This window comes from Octopus bimaculoides, chromosome 19 (genome assembly GCF_046866305.1).
Source record: "Octopus bimaculoides isolate indiv1 chromosome 19, ASM4686630v1, whole genome shotgun sequence".
NCBI classification, from domain to species: Eukaryota; Metazoa; Mollusca; class Cephalopoda; order Octopoda; family Octopodidae; genus Octopus; species Octopus bimaculoides.
Genome location: NC_142946.1, coordinates 55,042,430 through 55,068,514, shown reverse-complemented (window position 1 = coordinate 55,068,514; position 26,085 = coordinate 55,042,430). Strand labels below are relative to the sequence as shown.

At 34.8% G+C, this 26,085-nt stretch overlaps 1 protein-coding gene across 1 annotated transcript; it reads right to left on the bottom strand.

Annotated features, from left to right (window-relative positions):
- LOC106875415 (uncharacterized) lies at window positions 1–20,781 on the bottom strand. Its single transcript, XM_014923540.3, has 10 exons — window positions 20,711–20,781; window positions 18,920–18,980; window positions 14,675–14,807; window positions 11,393–11,532; window positions 8,010–8,175; window positions 6,730–6,839; window positions 4,383–4,526; window positions 3,854–3,991; window positions 2,065–2,234; window positions 1–1,776 (listed from the first exon to the last, which is right to left on the bottom strand). The coding sequence occupies exons 1-10, from the start codon at window positions 20,713–20,715 to the stop codon at window positions 1,632–1,634; spliced, it is 1,212 nt and encodes a 403-aa protein (XP_014779026.1). The 5' UTR covers window positions 20,716–20,781; the 3' UTR covers window positions 1–1,631.
- Between the last annotated feature and the right edge of the window lie 5,304 nt (window positions 20,782–26,085).

Sequence of the window (26,085 nt, the reverse complement as noted above, 5' to 3'; positions counted from 1 at the left end):
TTACCCCTTCTCTTTTTTTCTTTTATTGAATGAATTAGTCAAAACAGAATATAATCTTTTATTTCAACAATGGACAAAACCAAGAGTATGAAATATTTCTGTAATCTCTTGTAATTCCATGATTCAGAGAATACAGACATACAACTGTTGTTTCCAAAATATCCATCGATCTGCAGCAAGGAGTCAATATAGTAATAAAGTCTGTCACCACTTAGGAGAGCAATAATAAAAAGAGTTGAAACCACAGCCATGTCTTTGGTCAATGTTAAAAATGAAACACCAACAAAGCACATTTGAGGTTGGCTCAAAAATGCTAACTAGTTTTTCTTGCATATCTGCAGAAACAAGCAGCATAAAACTTCAATGACAAAAATGGTGAAGAGACCTTAATACACAACCACTAAAAAAATGAGATGGTAAAACAGCTGCAGGAGAGGAATATATCTTGGTTTAGTTTTCAAACTGCATCTGATAGGAACTGGAAAACAAAAAGCAATCCTTGCTGGCCTGCAATGCTGACTACTTAACCAAACTTAGGTTTTTTTTTTTAAATATCTATTTTAACTTAATAAATTTAAATTACAAGTAAAAAAAAAAAAAAAAAAAAACCTTTTGACTGAATAAAAATGTACAATATAGAACTGAAGGAGAAATTTTTTAAAAAACTATTTTAATACCACATGAGTAACCAACCAGCTTGTTAAGGTAAAAACTACCATGTGATCTAAAATATAACTGGACATTTTCATCATCCTCACCACCCCCATTGTCATCATCATCATCCCTGCTGACAGAAAACTTGAACCTTACACTTTGTATACTATAGAGAGCAGTAAAATATTAGTTAGAGATGCTATGAAGGATGGAAAACAGAAAATATAGAAACATTTCATTTTCAGCTTCTTTCCATCCTCCTCATTCTGGAAGATCCATTTTTAAAATCAAGCATAAAAATAACATTTAGTTTATATGCAGAAAAGAACAACATTTGAAACAGTAAACATTTAATAATATAACTAAACTTCTTAATGACTGCTTGATCAATTATGGAATGTTACCGGAACGCAAGAGTGGAGAATTAACTGTTAGGACAGCCATTTAAAATAAGACCCATTTTTATTAATTCATTTTCCATTCCTTTCACTTTTTCTTTATACACAAAGGATTAAGTAACTTAAACTTAGTAAATAGAGTAAAGATTTTTCACCAAAAACACATTTTTTTTTCTTTTAAATAACATGACTAGTCAGAACAGGACAAATGAATTTTGATATGGTTTGTGTTTAAAGTATTATATACAATACCTATGAACTTAACAGCTATGTATAATTAAGAAAGAAAAAAAAATGTCATATATATATATATATATACACACACACACATATACATATATATATATGCCCATACACAATGAGAAATTTATTATAGTTTTACTATGCTAACAAAAAACATAGAACAAGTCAGTAAGACAACCAAGGGATTTTTTTTTTTCTTTTTATCTTTTTTTCTTTCTTTTCTTTGGAAGAGAATTTCTTTGGAAGAGAATTTCTTTGGAAAAGCTGTAGGAAGTTCATGATCTGCAGAGACAATGATTGTCTTCCAAGATTAAACAGGGTTGCTCCAAAATAAATCTAGATGAGGTCAGCAACATTCATAGGCATTTCAGCAACTGCAGTGTTATAAAAATGTTCGATGTCTCGAAGAGTCCGAATATCGTCCTCAGTTACGAAGTTGATAGCAACTCCTTTACGACCAAATCGACCACCCCTGCCAATACTGAAAAGACATTGGGGAAAAAAAAAAGTTTTTACTAACTACCACTTTAATAACAATTAAGTGATAAGCACATGCATTGTCTATGAAACTTAAAACTTTATTTTTAATTTTGTGTTGATAGCAAACTTATTTTGAATGATCAATTTAAAGTGGAATACTACAATGGGTAGAGATAGAATTATGGAAGCAAGCACCTACAGCTTCAAAAGCATGCATTTAGCAATAAATAACCAAAAAAGCATCATAAAATAAACAAAATTGATACTGAAATAATGAAACTCCACTCACCGATGGATATAATTTTCTCTATTCGAAGGTAAATCATAATTGATAACCAGAGATACTTGTTGCACATCTATTCCACGAGCTAATAGATCTGTGGTAATAAGAACACGGCTGGAACCTGTGCGGAACTCCTTCATAATGATGTCTCTCTCTTTTTGCTCCATATCGCCATGCTGAAAAGATATAAATGCTTTGTTCAGAATAGCCAACGATTCAAGAAATCAACCAGCTTAGATAAATTAAAAGAGAAAATCAAGGATACTCATGTTGCATTTAATGAAATTTAGGCAACAAAAAAAAAAAAAAAAAAAAAAAATCACAAATGCCAGAGAGACCAGACAATAGAATGGGACGGAAAAAGGATGCCACTAACAAGGTTGCAGTCAAGTGTAAATGATAACACAAGAGTGTGGTCTCTGGGTGGGCTAAAAAATTCAGAGGCTCACTCACTATGAAGGAGTGATGCTATGCATTAATTTCAACTCTTATTAATAATAACTGCACCATTTCTTTCCAGGGAATCTGACAGCTGACTGTTCAAGTAACACTTCAAAAGCACACTATGCTGATCACATCGCAGGGAAACCTGACGTTATTTGAGGCAGACCCTAATTTCTTTGAGCAACTCCTAACCTATGAGTTGGCTTCATCACTTTAAGCCAAAGACAAAGAGACAAGTCATGCAAGAAGTCTAAAGTCGTTTCATTTGCAGGGAAGGTGATAGTTTCAGTTTTTGGAGATACAAAAGATATTGTTCATTGACTATTTTCAAAAGGGCCATACCATCAAAGGAGCGTATTATGTCATAACTGCCGAGGCAGTTATGAAAGGATATCAAAACCAAATGCCCAGAAAAACTGATGAAAGGGGTCTTGTTTCATCAGGACAATGCACACAAGTCCTTGTTTTTAATGGCTGTTGTGTGTGACAATGGCTTTGAAGTTGATAATCACCCTCCATATTCTTATGATTTGGCCCCATCTGACTACAATCTGTTTCTGAACATAAAAAAAGCACTTGACCGGGAACCAGTATTGCAGTGAAGATGGCATCATGTCTGCTGTTGATTTGTTATTTGCCTAACAGGATGAAAGTTTCAACAATAGGATTCAAGCACTGCAACACTGAAAGAAGTATGTAAACAAGGACAACTACGCTGAAAAATTAACCTCAATTGGTCATATTCTGTGAGATTATCCTGATCAGCATATAACCTTTTCAATCAACCCTCATAATTATATCAAGCAATCCACCTCCAAATCATACCCCCCACCCACCTTTTTAAAAAAAGAATCTGAATCACTACCATCATCATTGGGTTGGATTGCTCATGTTCATTCAACTGCAGGACAAGGGCCTCAGCATGTTCTCTCTACCAACCATGGTCTGATGTGGAGGCCATGAATTTGAACCTGAGCCATACTGATTTGATGAGCCTACTCTGTCACACTGGCTCAATGTGGTTTGGTAGGGGAATGCAGTTTTTATACTCCTACCCAGGAGTAGTTAAGTCAATTACACCAAACTCAGTGTTCAAATGGTACTTATTTTATCAAACCTGAAAGGTGAAGTTAAAGTAGAATTTGAACTCAGAAAGCAAGAACAGATGATTCTGCCGACTTGCTGCCTACCATCATCATGCTTTGAAAGATTTTCAGTATATCATATAGGAACATCTATGTGTCAGAGAACGAATGGTTCCAAGACACTAAAATATTTTCAATGCAATTAGCAGTCATCACAGGAAACCACCCCTTTCTTCCTCACAGAAATCTATAAATCCACTACATACCATAGCAGAGACAGTAAAATCTCTTTCCAACATTTTGGTAGTCAACCAGTCAACCTTTCTGCGCGTGTTACAGAATATGACAGCCTGGGTGATGGTCAGGGTCTCATACAGATCTGATAAAGTATCCAACTTCCACACCTATAGAAAGAAAACAACAAATATAGTAAATATATCACTAGCAACATCAGAATAACCACACGTGATTAAATTTTATAAAGACAACTTCAACTTCTACTCCAGCAATATTCCATATGAATGCATGGGTCTAATACAGAAGAGTTCAAATCATTGAATGGGATTACCCATTTATGACCAACATTTTAAATCAATCAAAATTTAATATTTATTCCAAGCACCAGCTTAATAAGGATAAAGTAATTTTAATTAAATTACTAATTTTCAAAATTAACTGAAATAAAAGCAGTGTTTTTCAAAAAAAAAAAAATAAATAATGGTAACAAAATAGCCCATCAGCTTTATGTTTCTCCAATGAAAACGGTCATTTTGATCAATTTAATAAACCACTTACTTCACGTTCTACTTGAATGTAAAATTGTTTGATGCCTTCAAGAGTAAGTTCCTCCTTCTTCACAAGAATTTTTACAGGATCTCTCATAAATTGTTTTGTGACATCTAAGACATCTTTAGGCATGGTGGCTGATAACAAAAGTACCTGAAGAAAAGCAGAACAAAAGACAGTTCAAAGATTGTCAACATTTGACACTTCTAAATTTAATTTTGGGGTAAATAAGCAATTGCAAAATACAGGTAAGATCAGAGAATGTCTCACTGTATTTGCACTGGCACTATGGCACTCAAAATCCAAATCCAAAAAGTCAACTTCGTTTTTACTGCCACTTGGCTTTTATCAACCCTTTAGCATTCACATTACTTTGTCAAATATAATAGTCATTTATTCACATTTTATAAAATCAATCCTGCATTAATTCATAGCTTTGAGATTTCAAAAGATGTGGTTGTTTATTTCTAGAACGATTGCCGGATAGGTGTGAGAGACTGGATCTGGCCAGTTTGAACATAAAACAGAATATTTGGGCCGAATATGGCCGGATAAAATGCTAAAGGCTCAGTCCACTTGGTTGCAAGCATTTGGATCTGGTACCCAGTTTGAGGGCAACTCCTCCTTCCTTCTCACTAGTCTCAGAAACTGTAGAGGGTCATGGACAGTCTCCTCTCCTGATGGAAAAAGATTTTCTTCATAAACAGCACAAGTGAACTCTTCATATCAATTCAAGAAAGGCATATCCAAATAATGAACCCCATTTCAGAATATATTCTACCACTACTGCTGCATGCATGGACTGCACTCAAATTCCACACTATTCAAATAGTTTTGCTGGTGGAGCAAAATCACAAAATATATCTAAAAAAAGTCTCACCACCATAAATTGGATTATCAGTGAGCAACAAGGAAACCTTATGAAAAATTAGCTTAAGAAAACAGCATGCTTACACTGACCCATATGCGAACATTTAAAGACAGATTTTTAAAAAAAAGTATGTGTGCATGTAAACAAAGAGTATTCAATGCATGAGTTTATCATTTCATTTAATAGACCCAGAGTTTCAACAGAAATTTTCAAGCAGTAACAAACGATGTGTTAGCTTCAAATAAATTAATACTCTGTATCTATACATAGCCCGACAATCAATCAGACAAATCAACAATGCCTTTTCTTGCTCTCCTTTTGAGTGTTGGGCCTCATGGATGCAACAACCAAGGAGTTTGGCATGATGTTATGTTTGAGAAGAAGACCCATCAAGCTGAGCAAAATCAGTCGTGGCAGATACAATTGTTATGCAAATTGACACTTATGCTGGTGGCACACAAAAGCACCTATTTCTCTCGGGTGGTTGGCATTAGGAAGGGCATCCAGCCATAGAAACCATGCCAAATCAGAGTGGAGTTTGGTGCAGACTTCTAGTGTGCCAGCTCAATCAAACCATCCAACCCATGCCAGCTTGGACAACAGAGATATCAATTAATGACCCTCCAGGAGCATAGAATGTAACATGTTAATCGACAAACAACACTTGCTGCAAAGTCACAATTCTGCCCAACACATTTAACACTGAAGGAGTTCATTAACCTTTTAGATTTTAACTCAGCCATATCTGGCCAAAATATCCTACCTGTTTGATGCTCAAACTAGATGAATTCGGCCTCTCACACCTACCTGATAATTTGACAAACTAATTTGAACGCTCAAGTGTTAATGTTTAACCCTCCAATTCCCTTGAGAATTCCATCTACCCCGCTGATAAAGTTTTTAAGTCTTTTTTTACCTTGCATTATGTAAAGAATGTCCTAACATTACCACCACTAATGAATTTTAGCCATACCAGCCCTTAAATTGATTTGTGTCAATAACTTCAAGACTTAAATTATTTTTACTTCTACTTCAAACTCCAATAGGTAAACCCATGAAGATTTTATATGATCATTCAATACACTCGCTCAGTGATTCTCAATGTTTTGCCTACGGACCCCACTGATTCCTATTTTACCCTAATAAAACCACCATGTTAAAAAACATACTTTTATAATTAAATATTACTAGGAATTGTCTATAAAAAATTGTTACAATATTCTGCATATTGTAGAAATATAACCCATTTATTTATCAAAATCTTATATGGACCCTAGTTAAAAACCACTGCACTTAGTAGAAATAGCATCTAAGTTCTCCCTCAAACTATATCTTCTGCCTTACATAAAGGAGGATAAACAAAGAGAGAAAGGAATGACTGGTTAGAAGTTTGCTGGCCCAGGGCTAAAGAACAGTAACAGCTGTCACATTCACCAAAATCATTTAGCTCTTGTCACATGACAAAACTTTAAAGGATGATATTACCTGAATGTTCTCAGGCATACAGCGGAACACACTATAGATTTGATCTTTAAAACCACGAGACAACATCTCATCAGCTTCATCCAATACAAATAACTTGATTTTATCAGTTTCTGAAATAAAAGAATTTTAAAATAGTTTTTAATTTACAAAATTGTTAAGACAAATAGTCTTTCTGCTTCTCACTGCTACCACCAACTCAGCTATAAAAGCCCTTCAAACAAACCAGTTAAACTTGGTACAATTCCATTATTGCCTAAGCTACTGACCACACAGGAAATACATTCAGAAACATAAATCTTTCAAGAGCTTTATCAAATGAAAGCCTTTAGCATCCAGTTTTCCATGATTGCATGATTCAAATGAAATTCACTGAGGTAGAATTTTTACAGCTAGCAGCTCTTCTTGCCACTAAACTGCATCTGGCTTCAAGGTAACATTTCTCCATGTTTTTCAAACATGAATAGCACAATGGTTAGGCATGACTTCATGGAAGATTACAAATGAACACCACTACGTGTATGATGATGATGATGTTTGTTTATAATTAGCATGTGTGTCAAGATGAAGACACAAACATGCAGACATAGAACAGTCTTTCAGTTTCTGGCTAGTAAGACTTTCATTACCCCAGGACTATTGTAAAAAAAACCCTTCTCCAAGTTGCCAGAAAGGAATTGAACCTGAAATCACATGGTTGCAAAATGAACTTAATCATACAGCTCTCCATGTGCTTATTTTAAGAATATACTATTACCAAAACATGTGATTTTTACCCATTAACTAGTCCAGTGAATGCACACATGGGAAAACAAAATGATGAGCATGTAATAAAGCCTTACTTCTTCCAAGTTTTTTAAGCAGCTATATTACAGTACCTGCTTGCCTGCCAAAGGTCTCCAAATCATCAAGTATGAAGTGTATTCTTTGCCGCTAAAAGGTTATCTTGTAATTGGATTTTAGAAGGTATTAGTTCCACATCCTGGCAGAGAACCCAGGCCATCTCATCTAAGGTAGTTCTTTCTGTTTAGCTTTACTGTCACCTCTATGATTTGGTCCCTCAAATGTCTAGTTATTTCTAAGGCATGTCTTCTGCCTTTATAACAGTGCATGAGTATGCTACTACAACAATCATCAAGACAGTACCCCTGTCCAGCATTACTGGGCATAGTTAAAGAACAGTGGTATCGATTCCTCTTAATATTTCACCTTGTTATCAAAATGACTGACAGCTAATCCATTACTTTCTATCAAGAGCAGATGAAACAACACAACATACTTACTTAAAAAGTTCCGAGTAATCATGTCTTGAACACGGCCTGGTGTTCCTACAATTATATGCACACCTTGGTTGAGACGTATCTTGTCATCACGGACATCTGTACCTCCTATACAAGCATGACATTGTGCTTCCATATAGTCTCCTAGAGCAAGTACAACTTTACGAATCTGAAATTATGAAAAAATATCACAAGTAAAATCTTCTGGAAATATATGATGTTACATTTAGCTGTGAAATAACAGACATTTGCTTGTCTAATAAGGATGAAATTCCTTTATATTAGTTCTATATCCTGGCAGAAAACTCAACCCATCTCGTCTAAGGTGGATCTCTCTGTTATTTCCATGATTTCGTCCCTCAAATGTCTAGTTATTTCTAAGGCATCTCGTCTTTATAACAGTGTACAAGGATGCTAATACAACAATCATTGAACCAATACTCCCGTCCTGCCTTACTGGGCATAGTTAGAGAACAGTGGTATCGATTCCTCTTAATATTTTACCTTTGTTATCGAAATGACATCAGAGAACAGAAAAACAGAATAAGCTCTAATATTGATATATTTGTAGAAGAGTCAGTGAACACAGATCAGGAGGATAGTACAATTAATAGAGTGCCTGAAATGTTAGTTTGGCAGCAAAATGTAAGGAAGGAATCACTTGGGGAACAGGTGATAGACAGATAGAGCGAATCAGGAGAATGGGGGGAGGAGAGAGGGGAAATCAACCAATTCAAAGCCACAGTCACACACAGCAGCCATTGAAACCAAAGCAAGTACTTGTGCACTGGAGGATTGTCCTGATGAAATAAGGCCCCCTTTGTCAGTTTTCCTGGGTGTTTGGTCTCAATAGCTTTTCATAACTGCCACAGAAAGTCGGCATAAGGTAAAGTGAACAATAAGGTAATAAGTAAATCAAGGAACACAGATTTCTCAAGTGTACAAACAATCCATCTACCATCTGTGAGATTGAGTGTGAAAGTGATGTCAGCACAGTAGGAGTAGTGACTTGATGCTGAAGCAGTCATGAACTCTGTAGATAAAGTTACATCAAACAAGCAACCAATACTAAATCTACTCACACTTCTTAATTGGTGATGGAAGTCACTCTTAATCAGAAGCATTCCATTTACATAGCGGCATCAGTGCAAAGACATTGCTGTAGAAAGTGTATACAAAATCATAGATGTGGAACCACTGATATCCTCACTGAAGAGAGTAAACCACAAGAGTGGCTGTGTGGTAAGTAGCTTGCTTACCAACCACATGGTTCCGGGTTCAGTCTCACTGCGTGGCATCTTGGGCAAGTGTCTTCTACTATAGCCTTGGGCCAACCAAAGCCTTGTCAGTGGATTTGGTAGACGGAAACTGAAAGAAGCCCGTCGTATATATGTGTGTGTATATATATATATATATATACGTGTGTGTGTGTGTCCCTAGCATTGCTTGACAACCCATGTTGGTGTGTTTACGTCCCCGTCACTCAGCGGTTCGGCAAAAGAGACCGATAGAATAAGTACTAGGTTTACAAAGAATAAGTCCCGGGGTCGATTTGCTCGACTAAAGGTGGTGCTCCAGCATAGCCGCAGTCAAATGACTGAAACAAGTAAAAGAGCTAAAAACCATTATACCTGATACTCAATAAGTTTTTGATAAGCAAACTGTGCAGTACGGTGGTAAGCCATAGGTAGAGGAATGGCTTCTTATGACACATCCAAGTGTGTCCTGGTGATCTGTCAGTAAAGCAAATTACTCACAACACAATTAAGGGACTTTTCCTCTTCAGTGCCGGGTGGGGTCCTGAGCAAAGAATTCTTGAGAAGCTCAACTATGCAATTAGGACAAGACCTCAATTTTCACTCCATTTGAACTGTTTTGCATGCTGGCAGCTGGAGGGCTTCTCAGGCTCCAATTACCTGTTTTAGCATGGTTTTTACAGCTGGATGCCCTTCCTAATGCCAACCACTCTACAGAGTGTACTAGGTGCTTTTTACATGCCACTCAATAGGAGTGCTATTTACATGGCACAGGTATGTATTATAGACCACTCTGAAGTGTAAAAGAGGAGTACAAAACTAGGCGTCCACAGGAATTCTTACACTAGCAATTAAAAAGAAAGGGCTCAATTATGGAAGCAGAGTTGAGAACTAAAAACTGCAGCTCAGTTTAACACATGTGGAAACTAACAGGCAGAAACTGGCTAGAACCCTTTTGATACCAACCCGTCTGAAACTGCCTCTAGCTCTGTAGTACAAATGTCTGGTTTACTAAAGTTCTGAATTAAAATCTTCCACCAAACCTTAGTCACAATTTATGTTCCTAACACCAGCTTAATGATAGCTAAGTTAACTGAAACAATCACAGAGCATCTCAAACCAAATACAGTAACAAAAGGGTTAACGGCAGTGAGGAGGCCTTGCTCAAAATACAGAAAGGGAGTAAGTAAAACTTTATAATATAACAGCAGTGCAAATTGTCTTAAAAGATGCAATGGGGTTTCAGATAAGCTGACAAAGAAGCCCTTCATATGTAATAGATCGAAAGCAAAAGATTTCTCTCTTCGAAAAGAGAGTACACTATACGATGCTCGTGCACAAAGTGTGATGTTGGTTGTTAGCAACATGAGACAACCATGCTGCAATAGATGTGTAAAGGTGTCTCTTGACAAACAAGGGTCCTTAGAAAGACAAAAAAAATCTCATGAGAGTTATTTACTGTTGGGTGCTAGAAACAGGATTGGTATGTGAATGTGATGTGGTTGGGAAAAAAGTTTGAAATGAAGCAAAAGAGGAATCTAAAGCGAAGGAGGGTTTGAAGACATAAGCAGCAGTGATGAAAGCTGGCCAAAAGATGCTGAATTTTGCAAAGGAGACAACGAAGGACCACGTGGAGAAAGACTGCGTTGACAATAACTTATGTAATTCATGTCAGCATGCGAAAGCAGACATAGAAATGCTCTTTTGCTGAATCCAAGCTTTTAAAATGAGACATAACAATGCAGTACATTATCTCAATATTAAATGTACTGAATACACTTAAATTTTGAGAATCAAGCCAGCTTGTTAGAAAAGAAAGAAGATCAAAACTCCAAACATAATACTATAAAAATGGATAGATCTAATTTAATTGGACTTCACAGAGATATATGGCACAATATGCATGAAGTTCAGGTGCTGGACATCAGTTCCAATATTACTACACCTATTGTATCATGTCCTTGGACAAAGCAACTGTGCTTAGTTCAAGGTGTCTGTATCTTATTCCATAGGTGAATAAGGCCAACATCCATCAGTAAAAAAACATCTCTAAGTAAATATCTAAATTTTATGTAGTAAAAGGTAAAAAGTAAACGTAGTTTCTTTTATATATACAAAAAATAACACTACCTGCTGAGCCAATTCTCTTGTTGGGGCGAGCACAAGGGCTTGACATTCTTTCGTACACATATCAAGCTTCTGCAGAAGTGCAATAGAAAAGGTTGCTGTTTTGCCAGTACCTGATTGGGCCTGTGCAATTACATCTAGTCCTGAAGTAGAGAGGAATGCAAACATACAATATATAATTAATAGAATTATTGGACACCTATACAAATTTTAACTAATTATCACAATTGAGTAAGAAATAATTAAGCCGTAAATACTTTCATGTGGTAACTAGTTTAATTTTTGAATACATTGGGAAGAAACATTATTAAAAACAAATTCCATTTCAAATGGTAACATGTCTACATGCACATCATTTCATTGGATTCCATATTAACCCAAAACTATAACATACATGAAACACATTCTAATGTCTCAATTATTAGCTTCACTCAATTTACAATTTAACCCTTTAGAAGTCAGATTACTCTGTTGAATGTAATATTTATTCAGTTTTAAATTAATCATGCATTATCTTGTACCTCTGAGATTTTGATGGGGTGTGTGTCTTTTTTTTTAAAATGACATTCTAGGGTTGATACAAGGGACCAGATCTAGCTAGTTTGAACATAAAACACACTATTATGGCCAGTTTAAATGCTACAGAATTACATGAAGTAGGATCATGTGGTCAGTTACAACTGACAGCATGATCCTAGTTCAAATTTTGCTAGTGTAATTTGTGTTCTCTTGAATTCATTCAAGACTGTCATGACTGAATTTTTAACAAGCACCACTCACACTTCATAGTAGAGTGCTTAATGTTAGGAAGAAGGCATCATCTGGCTAAGAAAATAGTTACACCCGCTGATAAAACTATCCTGTCAGAAATGGATGCCAAATAGAGACAGGTCATATTTTATTTCAACAACCTGATCTCAGCAAAGGAGGGACAGTACCCACAACTACATTGATAGGCTTAAAATTGGGCCTATCACTAGTTAGCACCTTTGATTCATAAATGAAGTTTTTTGAGAAGACTATCATTTCTAACCAGCCATTTCATTGAAAACACATCTAATGAGAAAAAATGTGTATCACCTTTCTATATAACAGCAATCTACATCTTGAAGGGAAACGGCAGCTCACACACAAATGCATGTCTCTGCTCTATGATGACTCCTAAAGACAGTAACAGGTTTTAGGATTTCACTTTAATCATTTCATTTTTAAAATTAAATTAAGAACAAACAACTGTGGTTAAGATCAAATTTATATATTAGTTGATCAACACAGCTTATATTAAAGTATTGAGCTAATAAAGCACACTTCTGACTTAATCCTATCCTATTATAAGAGGATTAATACTGATATTAGCCCCAACAGTTAAATTGGTTATTATAAACCTAGTCGATCTATATTGATAGTTGAATCAATAGACTTCCTGTATATAAAGTTAAAATATTTATACAACAGATAGCCTATGTATAATAAACTAAGCAAGGTGACACATTAAATTGCTCTATATCAACTATCTGAAAGTTGGTATGGCAATATATTAAATTGTTCAATAACTTAGACCAGTACCACAAACACAGTTCAAAATACTGTTGTTGTCTGAGGCTTAAAAAGAAAAAAAGAAACTAAGTGTTCCTCTGTGTGAGAAACAAAAATTTAGTCACATTTTAATAAAATGTGCACTTTTTTTTTATAGCTTTATCAAATGCATTTCTTGGGATTTTCCTTGACTTTTGAGCATCAGGGAAGAGAATTCATCAAATAGGGAGTTAGAATTCATTGATATTTATTAATGATTAAATTAAAGAAGGAGATCATGGACTCAAAGAAATTCTACTACAATCTTGAGCCTTGTGAGTGGATTTGATAGACAGAAACAAAAAGAAGCAATAGTCTCCTTGTGCTGACATCATATGATTGTTGTAAATGAGCACCACTGTGATATGAATGGTGCCGTTCATTTCCAAACTGAAAATATGTCCAGCCATGGGGAGATATTACCTTCCTTGGAAACAGATGACAGTTGGTGACACTGAAAGGCTTTCAAACCATAAGGTCTGCATGGGTCAGACAAACTGTCTGACCCATACAAGCAACTAGAAATGGATATTAGATAAATGATATTTCAGTGTCAGCTGTACACACTAGCTATCAACACTTATCAATTCTGAACAAGAGTGGAGTTATGCAATTGATCATTGCATCAATGTTGTCAGTCATGTGAACCCTTTTAAACATTTGAAGCATGTGTCTTTTTTTTTTTTTTTAACAATTTTTCTCTGAAAGAAATTTGACAGGATAGTATAGAGATCACAAAGTATGAGTATCAACAGAGCAATGCCACCTACATTGCAGCAATGAAAGAGATATAGGGCATATTGCACAGTGCTTTTACTGATAGTTACACAGCTTTCAAAGGTACAAACACTAAACTCCAAGTCTGGAAATTGATGCCCAGGATTCAATATATATTAAACATGCGAAAACACCTGTGTAATTAACTTACCATTATTCAATCTACCTGGCCAGGTGAAAGTAATAAAACACCAATCTTCATGGTATCAAAATTCATGCAATAGTTATATTTTCATGATTTTTAAACTGAACTGCATTTCATCAAAATCTGATTCCCAATATGACTGGGAGATTTAACCCATTAGCATTTAAACCAACCATATCCAGCTGAAATATTCTGTTTTATATTCAAATTTGCCAGATCCAGCCTCTCACACCAAACCTATGTCAATCTTAAGAATAAATAATTATATCATTGAAATCTTGAAGCTCCAAGATAATGCATGTTTAATTCAAAACAATAGGAGTTAATAAGCATTGCATTTGACAGAGTAATCTGAATGCTAAAGGGTTAAAGAAAGTACTATTTGAATTTAAAAAGTAAAATATCAATTTTATGTTGAGGACAATGAATTTCATTTTATCTGGTTTCTTGTTAAATTTGAGTCAAGCTGATATGCTCCTAAAGAATAATGGTTGTACGAAATCTTTTTTAAGCAAGAGGTTTTACTTCCCATAGAAAGGATGCAATAGTCCCAAAGATAAGTAGAGATTAAATGTCTTACTCTTGATGGCATTCACATATCTTAAATTTTTATTAGATTAAAACTCAAAAATATAAACCAACTGAAATGAAAATACATCGAGACATCTATGTATAAAACAATATCTCAGCTTTTATCTTTAATTTTCCAGACAACAGATAACATGAAAAAAACTTTAGAAGTTCTTTATAACTAATACAGCTAAAAACTATGAAAAATTGGAACTTACCTCTAATACAAGGAACAATGGCTCTTTGTTGAATGAGTGAAGGCTTTTCAAAACCATAAGCATAGATACCACGAAGTAGGGCTTCTCTTAAGTTCATATCATCAAAAGTTTCAACAACTTCATCCCAATTGCTCTGTAAAAATACATATTGAGTATTTACAGGGGTTTCAAATTTTGGCACAAGGCCTGCAGTTAAAGAGAAGGGGAAGTCGAATACATCATCTTCAGAACTCGACTGGTACCTATTGACTCTGGAAGGATGAAAGGCCAAGTCAAACTCAGTGGAATTTGAGCTCAAAACAAAGACTAGCAAAATACTACTTAGTACTTTTTGTCCAGCATGCTAACAGCTCACTGTCTTGAGTAATAATAATAGGAATTATCAAGACATGTTATATATCACAATAATCAATTCTATCAAATATTACTGAACCTCAGCAAAGTTAATCAAAACTTACCAATCTCTAGGAATTATTCTAAACAAATGCAATTAAAAAAATAAAAGTTGGTCTTCTAAGACAAGGGAATTTATTTGGATTAATGATTCTAAACGTTTCTACCTAACATCATTCAAATCATCAAACCTTTCTTCTACATTTGAAAATATATTTGAGAAACCTGCAATTAGTAAATTGCTATGTAAAGTATTGAACTTCAGGAAGAGAGAAAGGAGAGGAAAAAAAAACAAACATACACACACAACAGGTTATATCCAAATTTAGATGGCCTCCAATTTATAGGTTACCAACAATGACTAAATGATATATTGTGTCTAGTTTGCAAGGAAATATGTTAAGTTGAACAGTAGTAACCTAACAACTAAAATAGGTTTTTAGGAAGTAATCAAATTTTATGTTCTACATTGAGCACATAAAATATTCAGAAGGCATTTTATTTATTTTGAAATTTCTCTGGAATAAATTCTTCCATTTTGCTGTATCTAGGGAGAGTCATTATGTTAATATTATTAACACATGCACTGGTTCAATTCCACAATAAAATTTGTTTCAACACACAAAGAATCTTGCAAACCAGACACAAAACCGAAATTCTTCTATTAGATCAAAATGTAAAATTAAGGTTTGAACCTCAAAACCATCATCATTTATGTAGACAATTGTTGTGCCCATCTTTTGTGACTGCTATTTCTGTTGGAACTATATTTTTGCTTCTAGAAGTGATGTGGGCATTTATATTAATAATTGTCATCAACTCGCTATTTGTTTTCATTAAAAATAAAATTGGAAAGCAAACACGAACGATACTCATATATTTTGTAGCTTAACCCTAAAAAAAAAATTAAGCTAAATATAAATCTTGTTTTGTAAAGCATTTCAATTGTGCTTAATTCAATGCTGCCAACAAGATATTCACACTACTGTTATGGATTAGACACACGAACAGTGCCAACACCAGGCATCACACCAAATAAGGCACTGACCACTTCTAAATACAAAGAAAGCACCCCCCCACCACCACCACCACATCATAACCAATAGCCTTTCATACCATTGTATGCAGAGATGCTGTATTTATTACCAGCTAAGCTCATACCACATGAACTTACCTACAGCTCAACATCAACATGTTATAAGCACTAATTACTATTATGAGCTAAGAACAGGATTGCTACTTATAAAGGCAGACCTTTGCAAGGAGTCCATGTCAAAGATGAGATAACACTGCAGCATCTCCCTCCTCCCACAAGTACCATGATCTTGCAGTGGGGCCCACGTTGACTATGAGAATGCTGCATCATTCCTTTTGCTTCGTGAATGCCAGTATGCAAAATCTGGCTGAACTCCCAACATCTGGCAACTAATTTTAACTGAGGTACTTAAAAATTCGCAATTGTAAAAAGATCTTTTTTGTGAATGGTAACACAAGTCTTTGCTTGCTTTCTTTCTCTTGGTTTGAGGCTTCAGTGAAATTGCAAATTCTTATGAACCCAACAACTGGAAATGGTCAACTTTCATTCACTATTCACTCACCAAGGGACCCTGCTGGTCTTTCAATCCTGGGATCAACCACCTAGACAGGGATTTGCAGTGACTGAAATTCTGTTCGATAAGCCTTGCTCAATATACCAGTCACATAACCAAAGCCAGTTACTATACTTATCTATATACAATAAGCACCACAAATTATGGGCATTGAAAATACCAAGGAAAAATGTTTTAAGTATAATACACAGCATATTTTCCTTAGTATTATGAAGTGTTTAGTTAGATTTACAATTGCTGAAAAAAAAAATACATAGAAAACTTAGAAAATACAACAAAAAAAAAAAAAGAAAAGAAAACTTTCATGCATGTTAAACGATTTGAGAGCAAGCTTTCAACTTTACTGGTGTAAGTCATACAAGAGCACTTGTGATGTTTGTGATTTTCACAACCATTTTTTTTTTATATATGTATGACACACTCAGTTTTACTCTTGAGCCTGTATAGTGGGGGCATAGATAGGCAATGCTGCCACAAAAAAAATAAATAAAAAAGTGTTTTATCACTATGGATTTTTAAAGCTCCTGTAACATGTATTTGAAAAACAAATTTTGATATTTATGTTTAGAACAAAATATTTAGGATCTGATTAAATTTCAAATTAAAAAAAGCCTTTTGGAAATCAGAACCTTAAGCTAAGACAGCATTTTAAATGTTCAGGAAGTGAAAAAAGAAACCATTCAGTCCATATTTCCTCTGCAATTCTGTGGAGCAAATCATGTTGGTACTGTATGTGTGCTATGTATTTATAACATTTTTTTCTGTCAGATAAAAACAAATAAGTGTTTTATTATTGTCAATTTTATTTTCTGATTACTTTGTATCGACACTTATGTAAGAAATTTTGCTCTACTTAGACATTGAGCAGTACAATCTTCAATGTAAGCATACTTATAAGAATATAAGGTATTTATTATTGTAAAAAATTAAATTAAAAAAAACTAACTCTTCATTACACATTACTTAGCTTGGACATTAGACATAACTAGCTTTCAATCACGTGAACCCTAGTATGGTCACACATTTAACTCAGAAAAAAAAAAAAGAGTAATATTTAGTTCACAAACATATGTATCGGATTTGATCTGCAATTATGAGTGCTCCAAGAATGGCTATACCTTATTTCAGGATGGTTTTGTAAGTAGTGCAATGTAGCTTGTGAGGGCCAACGAACAGAGATTGACAGACCACATTAAACAAAATGAACAGTAAAGCAGAAACCATTCAAACTTCACAATAAAAATAATGAAGAGTGCATCATTATTAACATCTAATACTACATGGTAGTTTTAATAAACTCACTTGGTCTTTGAACATCTTTAGCAGAGTTCAGTGTTAACAGCATTAGTCCAGACCCTGAATACTTCTCTGCCCAAATTTTTCATACAGATGTTCAAGTCCAGGTTTTAACCGTATTAGTCTAAGAGAGTCAACAAAAGCCTCAGGTACTGCCCACCCCACAACAAATCTATGTATGTATGATCAAGTATGAACACTACTCCTTTTAAAAACTGTTTTACTAAGCAGGTCATATTCTTTTTAAAAGGGACAGTAGCTTTGGCTGAATTAAGTTTAAAATCGGGTCTATTTGATCACTAATTAGCACCACAGATTTACAACCAAAGTTTCTGAGAAGAGCCAAGTACAGTGCAAATTTAATCCAGAAGGGACCGAAAACGGTGCGAGTTGCCACTAAAGCAAGCCACAAAATTACTATCACTTGTGCTATAACAGATCATCGAAGACGCGCTCGAACTGGTAGAACTAGTGGTACTACTTAAATACAAGTGTTACGTACAAAACATTTTAAATGTGCGGACGTGTAATGACACCTTAACCCTAACCAATCCTAAAATTAACCCTCCCTTCATATCGTTACATAGATGCATCGGGACCTCTGTATTTAAGTAGCACTGAAATAGCAACCCCGCCCGGGTAGCATCCTATCATCTTTAAAAAAAAAAAGACAGCCCTTTATAAATAATATTGAATGATTATGAGAGGGACGCCTTCGATAACATCTGCTCGACTGGAGCTAAACAAGGTTAGGGAAAGGAAAGCGAAAATTTCAAATCCATTACAAACAAACGTGATTTGAGAATTCTTTAAAGACAATCACAACAGGCTGTTAAAAACGTGCCCTTCAAATGATTTTTTTCTTAATTAGTAGTAAAACTTTATGAAATAAATAAATTGCTAGACGTCAAGAAACTCCAGAATTTCGGTTTTAAGTTACACATACCTCTATTAGATCACAACTCGCGCCGCGACTATCGGATTGTTGTAGATTTTCATCCATTGACCTGAAAAATACAAAAAGGAACATCGAAATACTATGGATGTCACTGCCCATCACTCTCACGCACGCATGCATGTGTAATGAGTTTGAAAAGTTCCAAACAGTTGTCTACTGAATGAAATATATTTACTTTCATTTTTTTTTTAATATATTAAAATGGGAAACACTCAGTACATAACACAAAGGATAGAGGGGGGGAGAGAAAATTCTAACATCTATTCACATGCTTTAAATTGGTGCGGGGTTTCAAAAAGGAACGAGATAATGGAAGTTTATTTCAAACACCGATGTCCATTATCAAACAACACCGAAGTTTGCATTTGAATCATCTACATTGTAAGGAAACACTGTCAGTATTGTAGAGATGAGCTTTACCTCAGTAAATTACTAGTATTTTTGTCCAACACTCTCTGCCTTCACGGGAAAATCGAAGGCAGCAAAGTCAGACTCCAGCGGCATTTTAACGCGTTAAAGCACCAGGAAACAAATTTAATGTGTTAAACAAGTGAAGGATTCCCTCGGCGGCTCGTTCGAAGACATTAACTATAAAAATTGTCGATATGGCTTCTAAAACATACACAAAAAATAACATTGTTCAAATATCTTCGCCCACATTCTTCCTGCCATGTTAGGAATACAGTGTCACCCTCCCTCTCTCACGGCACTCCTTGTTGAAGACAATCCGCCATCTGTAACCATAGTTAGAACATACTACACATTGGATAAGAGTGTAGTAAACTTCTTGTAGATTTTATTGCGTAAAGACAGAAATGTATATATATACACAGCTAAGCTATAGACACACATCGGTGCTACGCATACATAATATAGACATCGATATGTATATTACACACCGAATAAATTTTCCCCGGTTAAGACAGCGAAAACAAAAAAATTAAAATACCCATATCCCAATATAAAGTACGAGGGAAGGCGACAGAGGAAATTATTATATAATATATTAATCGGCAGAAAGTTATACGATATGGATGTCCATTATGGGGAAAGAGAAAAAAAACCGGTCGGCCATCCATGTCAGAGAGATGATGATGATGAAGAGCTGGCATTACATATGCTCTTGTAATTCCTTTCTTCCTCAGAGACATAGAGACACCTTCCATCACGACAGGAAGAAAAAACTACACACACATATATAACTCGCCAGAAATAGTTTTTTTCTCTCAAATGAATCAACAAATATTTTTTCGTGAAAAAAAAAATAGCAAAGGGCATTGTAAAGACGAGACAAATAGAAAAAGAAAGAAAAATTGGAAATGGAAAAAAAAAGCACCAGACTTTTCATAGTTCATTTATTTTCGTATGCAAAACTAACAATAGAAAAATACTAAAATGATTCTTAATTTCGATCTATTTTCTTTCCCAATGTTCTTAATGAGGTTTAAACAAGTATACAATGCCCAACAATTGATTAAAGTAATATATGTGTCTATGAGTTAATATAAGCTCTCCGGGTTGCGGAATGGTTGAAAGCAGGCGTAGTGAGTTGTTGGAGAGATGGAGATGGAGTTGGAGTGAGATGGCGGCCATAGCAAAACCTGAGTGGAAGCAGACACTCCGACTACACCGAATCAGAAGATGAAGATGGGGCGAACAAAAAGCCATATCCACTAGCATTTCACTGTTACAACACTAATTAAATGTTATTAAACTTCGTTATTGGAGTTCTTAAGATATTAAAAATGATTAAAATATACCGGAATGTACCATACTTACCCCATATTATCAACTTCGAGTATAAAGGACCCGCTGGTAGCCTTCTTGACTTGCCACACGTGGATTAGAACAGAGTTCTATTCTAGTTCGAAGCCGCAGCTTTCGTATATTAAATAAGCCGATGATTGAGATTTTTTAGAACCTTGATTATGACAGTTAAAAATAAACTAGAAAAATTTGTAAAAATATAGAATAATTAAAAGTTATTGCAACGAATGTAATTATCGAAATAATTAGTTTGAAATTAATAAATATATTTTCTAGAAATCAAGTTAGGAAAACAAAATTGCTAGCTTTAATTTTCATTATGACGCCATTACGCATGCGCAATAGGTGGTTCACTCGACCTGCGCAATGAATATCTACGCACTTTCGTCTAATTATAGAAGATATTAACGTCATAAACTAAACAGCATTATTTAAGCCTTTTCCTCCCTCTTTTTTTCACTCTTTCCTCAACTCTGTATTATTATTCTCATCCTCTTTCATCTTTCTGCCATCAGTTACTACAGCTGCTTCCCCTTCACAAACGTCCACTCTTACATTGCCGCTCATTCTTCTTTACATACATGTATATATATATATACATATATACACACACACACATATATATACGTACGTACGTACATTCATCCGTATTCGCTTCTACATCATTAGCTAACTACTCTCATTTCTTCCTACAATTTTTGTCTTCAGCCATATCCACTAACATTTCACGCCAAATATTTTTTTTTTATTCCAAACTCCTCGATATTTTTTTTCTTTTTTTGTTATATCCATTTAATTTATTTCCTATATTCTGGTGTTAGAGGAGGACATTTAAAGCCAGTGAAATTTGGTATGTATGCTACTTCAAAATTGTCTAAAGTGGTATTAGTATCAATAAACCTGTCTGGCAAACAACGAATTGTTCCCTCATTCATTTTCATCGTTTTTTTTTTTCTCGCTTTTCTTCTTCTTTCTGCTGTCACTCATTTGCCCTGATAATTCTCACAATTAACGAAAGAGTCCTATATAGATATGTCTGTCTCTTTGAGTAGGCGCTTTTCTCTGTTTTTTTTAATATGTATTGTAATTACAACCACTTAATTATAGTGTCCAGTATTGTACTAGAATAGTGTTTAAGGGTAATTAATTAAAATCAGAACAGTTATTCAGACTTAGAAACCAAACAATGGAAAAAGTTCTTGTACTTTGCTACTACTCTACAGTGTAGAAAAGTATGGTGTCGTATTAATTTAAATTTACTATATTTTATTTAATCAAGAAATTGAATCTGCCTCTAAATGAATAAACGAACAATGGATTTATTTCATTACCGAATCATTTTTACACGTGTTGTAAGTTGGACACATTAATATTGAAAGCGCATGGAAACTTGGTGGCTACAACTAAACGAGTCATCTCTGGTGTCAGTTTCTTTTATCTAAGAATATAAATTAATTAACCTGAAATTCAACGGAAGAACTTAAATGAGCAAAAAATAAATGAAAAAAATCTTGGTTTGGTTGCTAATTGAAAGTGGTCTGAACTTTATTGTTCCAAGATTTTGAAGTAGAATGTGTGACGTAAAAAGGAAGTTACATTTTGATGAGAAAAATCCCTTTCGAAAGACACATCAGTAAGCGGTCGGTTGTCTAAAGTGTTTGTATATATATATCAAAATCAACCATTGAATGTGTCTGTTCGATCTGTAACATGAACTCGCTGTTTTCTACGACTTCCTCATTTTAAGTAGCAACATGTTGATCTATTAGAAATAGCGACCAGTTTTCACTAAAAACAATCTGAAAGAAAATACATTAGTCTTGAAACCATGCCTCAGAAGGAGAGAAGAAGACGGTATAGTCAATGCTGAAACGCTTTTGATCAGCGATCTGTTCATTCTAGTGCTGAAAATGAGGTGAGACAGCGTCGATATATGTCTTCGACTAAAATAGTTTTCCCAGAAATGTATTAGTTTTTTACGTTTTTGTTGAGTTTACTATTTAGGAAACAATGTCTTCATCAGAGTTCACACCTACTTACAAATCCAGCCATTGTTTTCTGTTCTGAACTGTATTCACATTTTAAATGAAGTTTGTGAAGCAACACAGGAGCCGTCGGAGTTTGCCTTACGATTTAGCAATTAAAGATATTGGTATTTTACAAGCTTTATTATTATTTTTAAAAATTTTTATTAACTCTTCCCACCGTAAACTGCATCAGGTTAAATTTTAATTTTAAGCTTGGCTGAATTAAGAATGCAAGTGACTCGACAGACTTGTTGTATCTAGATAAAGAGAAGTTCAACATTTTAACATTATAAAACACAGTGTTCAAGTAAAGGTTAACAGATTTTGTTACATGATACTACTAATATTAAAGTAATAGCTAACAGATCTTGTTATTTTAGAGTTAACGGATCTTGTTACAATTCCTTTAGATATATAGTGAACATTCTTAGAACTTGCTATATAATACAGCTGATAATAAAATGAGGATGAAAAGATCTTAGTCTTATACTTTAATGTAAAGGCAGTCAACAGACCGTTATTGCATACAGATATAAAGGTCAATAGATCTGGATATGGAATCAACAGTTGTTACATTACACAGCTGGATATAAAATGAGGGCTAACAGGTCTTAATCTTGGTAATTTTAGGTATTTTAATTCTTTTTTCAAATCTATTTTAGAAGGGAGCAGGTTGGAAGTCATTTCTGGAAATGAAATCAAGAGTTGATAAAAAATTTTAAATTCTGATTGGGGATATCCAGTTTCCCGGTTTCTCTAGTGTATGGCTAACTAACCTACTGATTGATAACTTGGTTGAACATCGTGCATATGTTTTCAGCAGAGTCCACTCTATTGCAAGCATTCAAGCTAGGTCTCCGTTATTATTGCTTCAAATTTTTATGCTCAAGGCCAGCTATTTTGAGGGTAGAGGTGAATGTGTGGTCGATTATATCAACCCTTGAAGATAAGAAGCAGAGTTAAGCCTGGTGGTATTTGAACATGAGTAAAGAGCTGGCAGAAATACTGCAGGACATTTTGTCAGACATGCTATAAACAATTCTGCTCATTCATTTTTGATGTCTCATAAGGAATAGATATATTTTTTAATTCTTTTTCTTGTTTCAGTCTTTGGACAAGTGTAATACCCACAAGAGTTCCGTAGTTGGTTATTATATCAACCACAGTACTTTGGTTCTTATTTGCTTTTATATCAATATTTATTAAACTAGTAAAAAGTGACTAGCGATTTATTAATTATAGAGAACAGTGTATCCGGTCAAAACCATGAACTATCAGAGACCTCACACATTTTGTTTAACCCTTTAGCTCTAAATTGACCACATCAGGCCCAAATATTCTATCTGTTTTATGTTCTAACTGGCTAGATCTGGTCTCTCACACCTACCCTATAATGTCATTCTAAAAATAAACAATCACTTAATCAAAATCTCAAAGCTAAGACATCACAGTGATAGAGCATGTAGGCATTTGTGCCTTCAAAAATGAGAATTTTTTTTTTTCCACTAGAGAGTTGAATTATAGTTATAAAAATTTAATCAAAGCCAATGATACTACATTTACAAACTTATATCAATATTATTTACAAAACATTGAAAAATTTACATGTACTTCTTATTCCAGAAATTCTTTTATTTTCACTAACAGTAAGATGAAATGGCATTCATTATTGACATAACGAATGCCATTTCAACAGATAACTTCAAAAACCCTATCAGTCACAGAATCTGTCGATTTCTTAATAGTTGTAGATTGGACTACCTCTGCTGCAGCTTTGATGGTCACCCATAAGACATCTTTTGACATAAATTGGTGTCCGTCAGCTTAAACATCTTGTTTAATGATGGACCAAAGATTTTCGATAGAGTTGAAATCTGGAGATGCTAGCGGCCACACCATCAACATTTCACGTTGTATGCGAGAAGACCCTAGGAATATTTGGGTGGTCATAGCAGAGTGGGAGGGAGTGTTGTCATGCATGAATACGAGATTCCTTAGAAGTGACAGCAGTATGTCATCTAGCCAGAGATCCAAGGCCTCCTTCAGGAGATTGCTGTAGGCAGCTGCAGTCACTTTAACCTCTTTAGGTACCCTGACTGGGCCACACAAGTCTGTCCCTAATGATACCAACCTGTTATTGATGTCGTAAATGTTGGTGATTGCTCATCTCCAAAATAGACCCAACCATTTGCTCAACCATCAGGGTTGCCCTAGTTTTGTCAGTGGACAGAACACAACTCGTGTCTAACATTGTGTACTTTTGGGCCCATTGAAGCCTCAAACTCTTGTGAGGAGGCAGTTTCAGGGGTTCTCACATAGAAGCCATGGTCGAAATAGGATTAATGTAATATAAAGCTGAAGCAAATTAACACCAAATATACAGTGCATGTGTTTTTATTGGCTAAACTGGCAATATGACCGTCCCCAAGTACAACAACCTCTGTTTCAACACACGATTTCACATCAAAAATCTTGCAAAACAAATATATGTATATATATATTATACATACATGAATTTTGGTACTGTGCACCTATATAAATATATATATCCTATCTTCATTTCAAAGTTCACTTTTTCATTCTTGTATGGGTCAGACTGAACAGTTGAATGCTCTTCCTGTTGCCAACATTTTGTTGTCTTGAAACATATTGCTTTTTTTCATAGTCCTTTGAGTAATATACAACTCAATGTCCAAGCATGTTTTTGTGAAAGATTGTTAACAAATGACACCATTTGTATGAATGGTGACTTTGTATTCAATCAGCATGCAAATATCAAGAGAAGTAGAAAACACAAGCACACACATGATGGGTTTCTTAATGTCAGCTACTAATTTTCACTTACAAGGTATTGGTCAGCCAACCAATGAACTATGGTTCCATTCCCAAACAGTGGGAATTAACCCATAATTCCAAAGTAAACTTAACCACATGACTGTGGCTACATCTAAACCTTGCTCTTAGATAATTCTTAACATTGAAAGCCAAAGTACATTTATAACTTGTGTTCTGTGCGAGTGTTATTCCCCAAACTATTTGAGCAAGACTATTGAGACATACAAATGGTGATCTGTATATGTGGGGTCAGCCGACAACTGACAAAGGGATGAGACTTGTGCATGTTCAAAAATTTCTTTGTTGTCTCTCGCTTGTTATTGTGTATATGTAGTGTTCAACAAGCATTGAGTCAATGTTGCTGAAGGCCCAGTAATACTGGATTAGCCATGTCATCAGAATGACTGACAACCATGTACCCAGACAGCTGTTGTACAGTGAGCTCATGCAAACAAGATCTAAACTGAGGTACAAAGGCACTCTGAAAAGTAACTTCAAATGGAGTAGCATTAGACCTTGCTAACT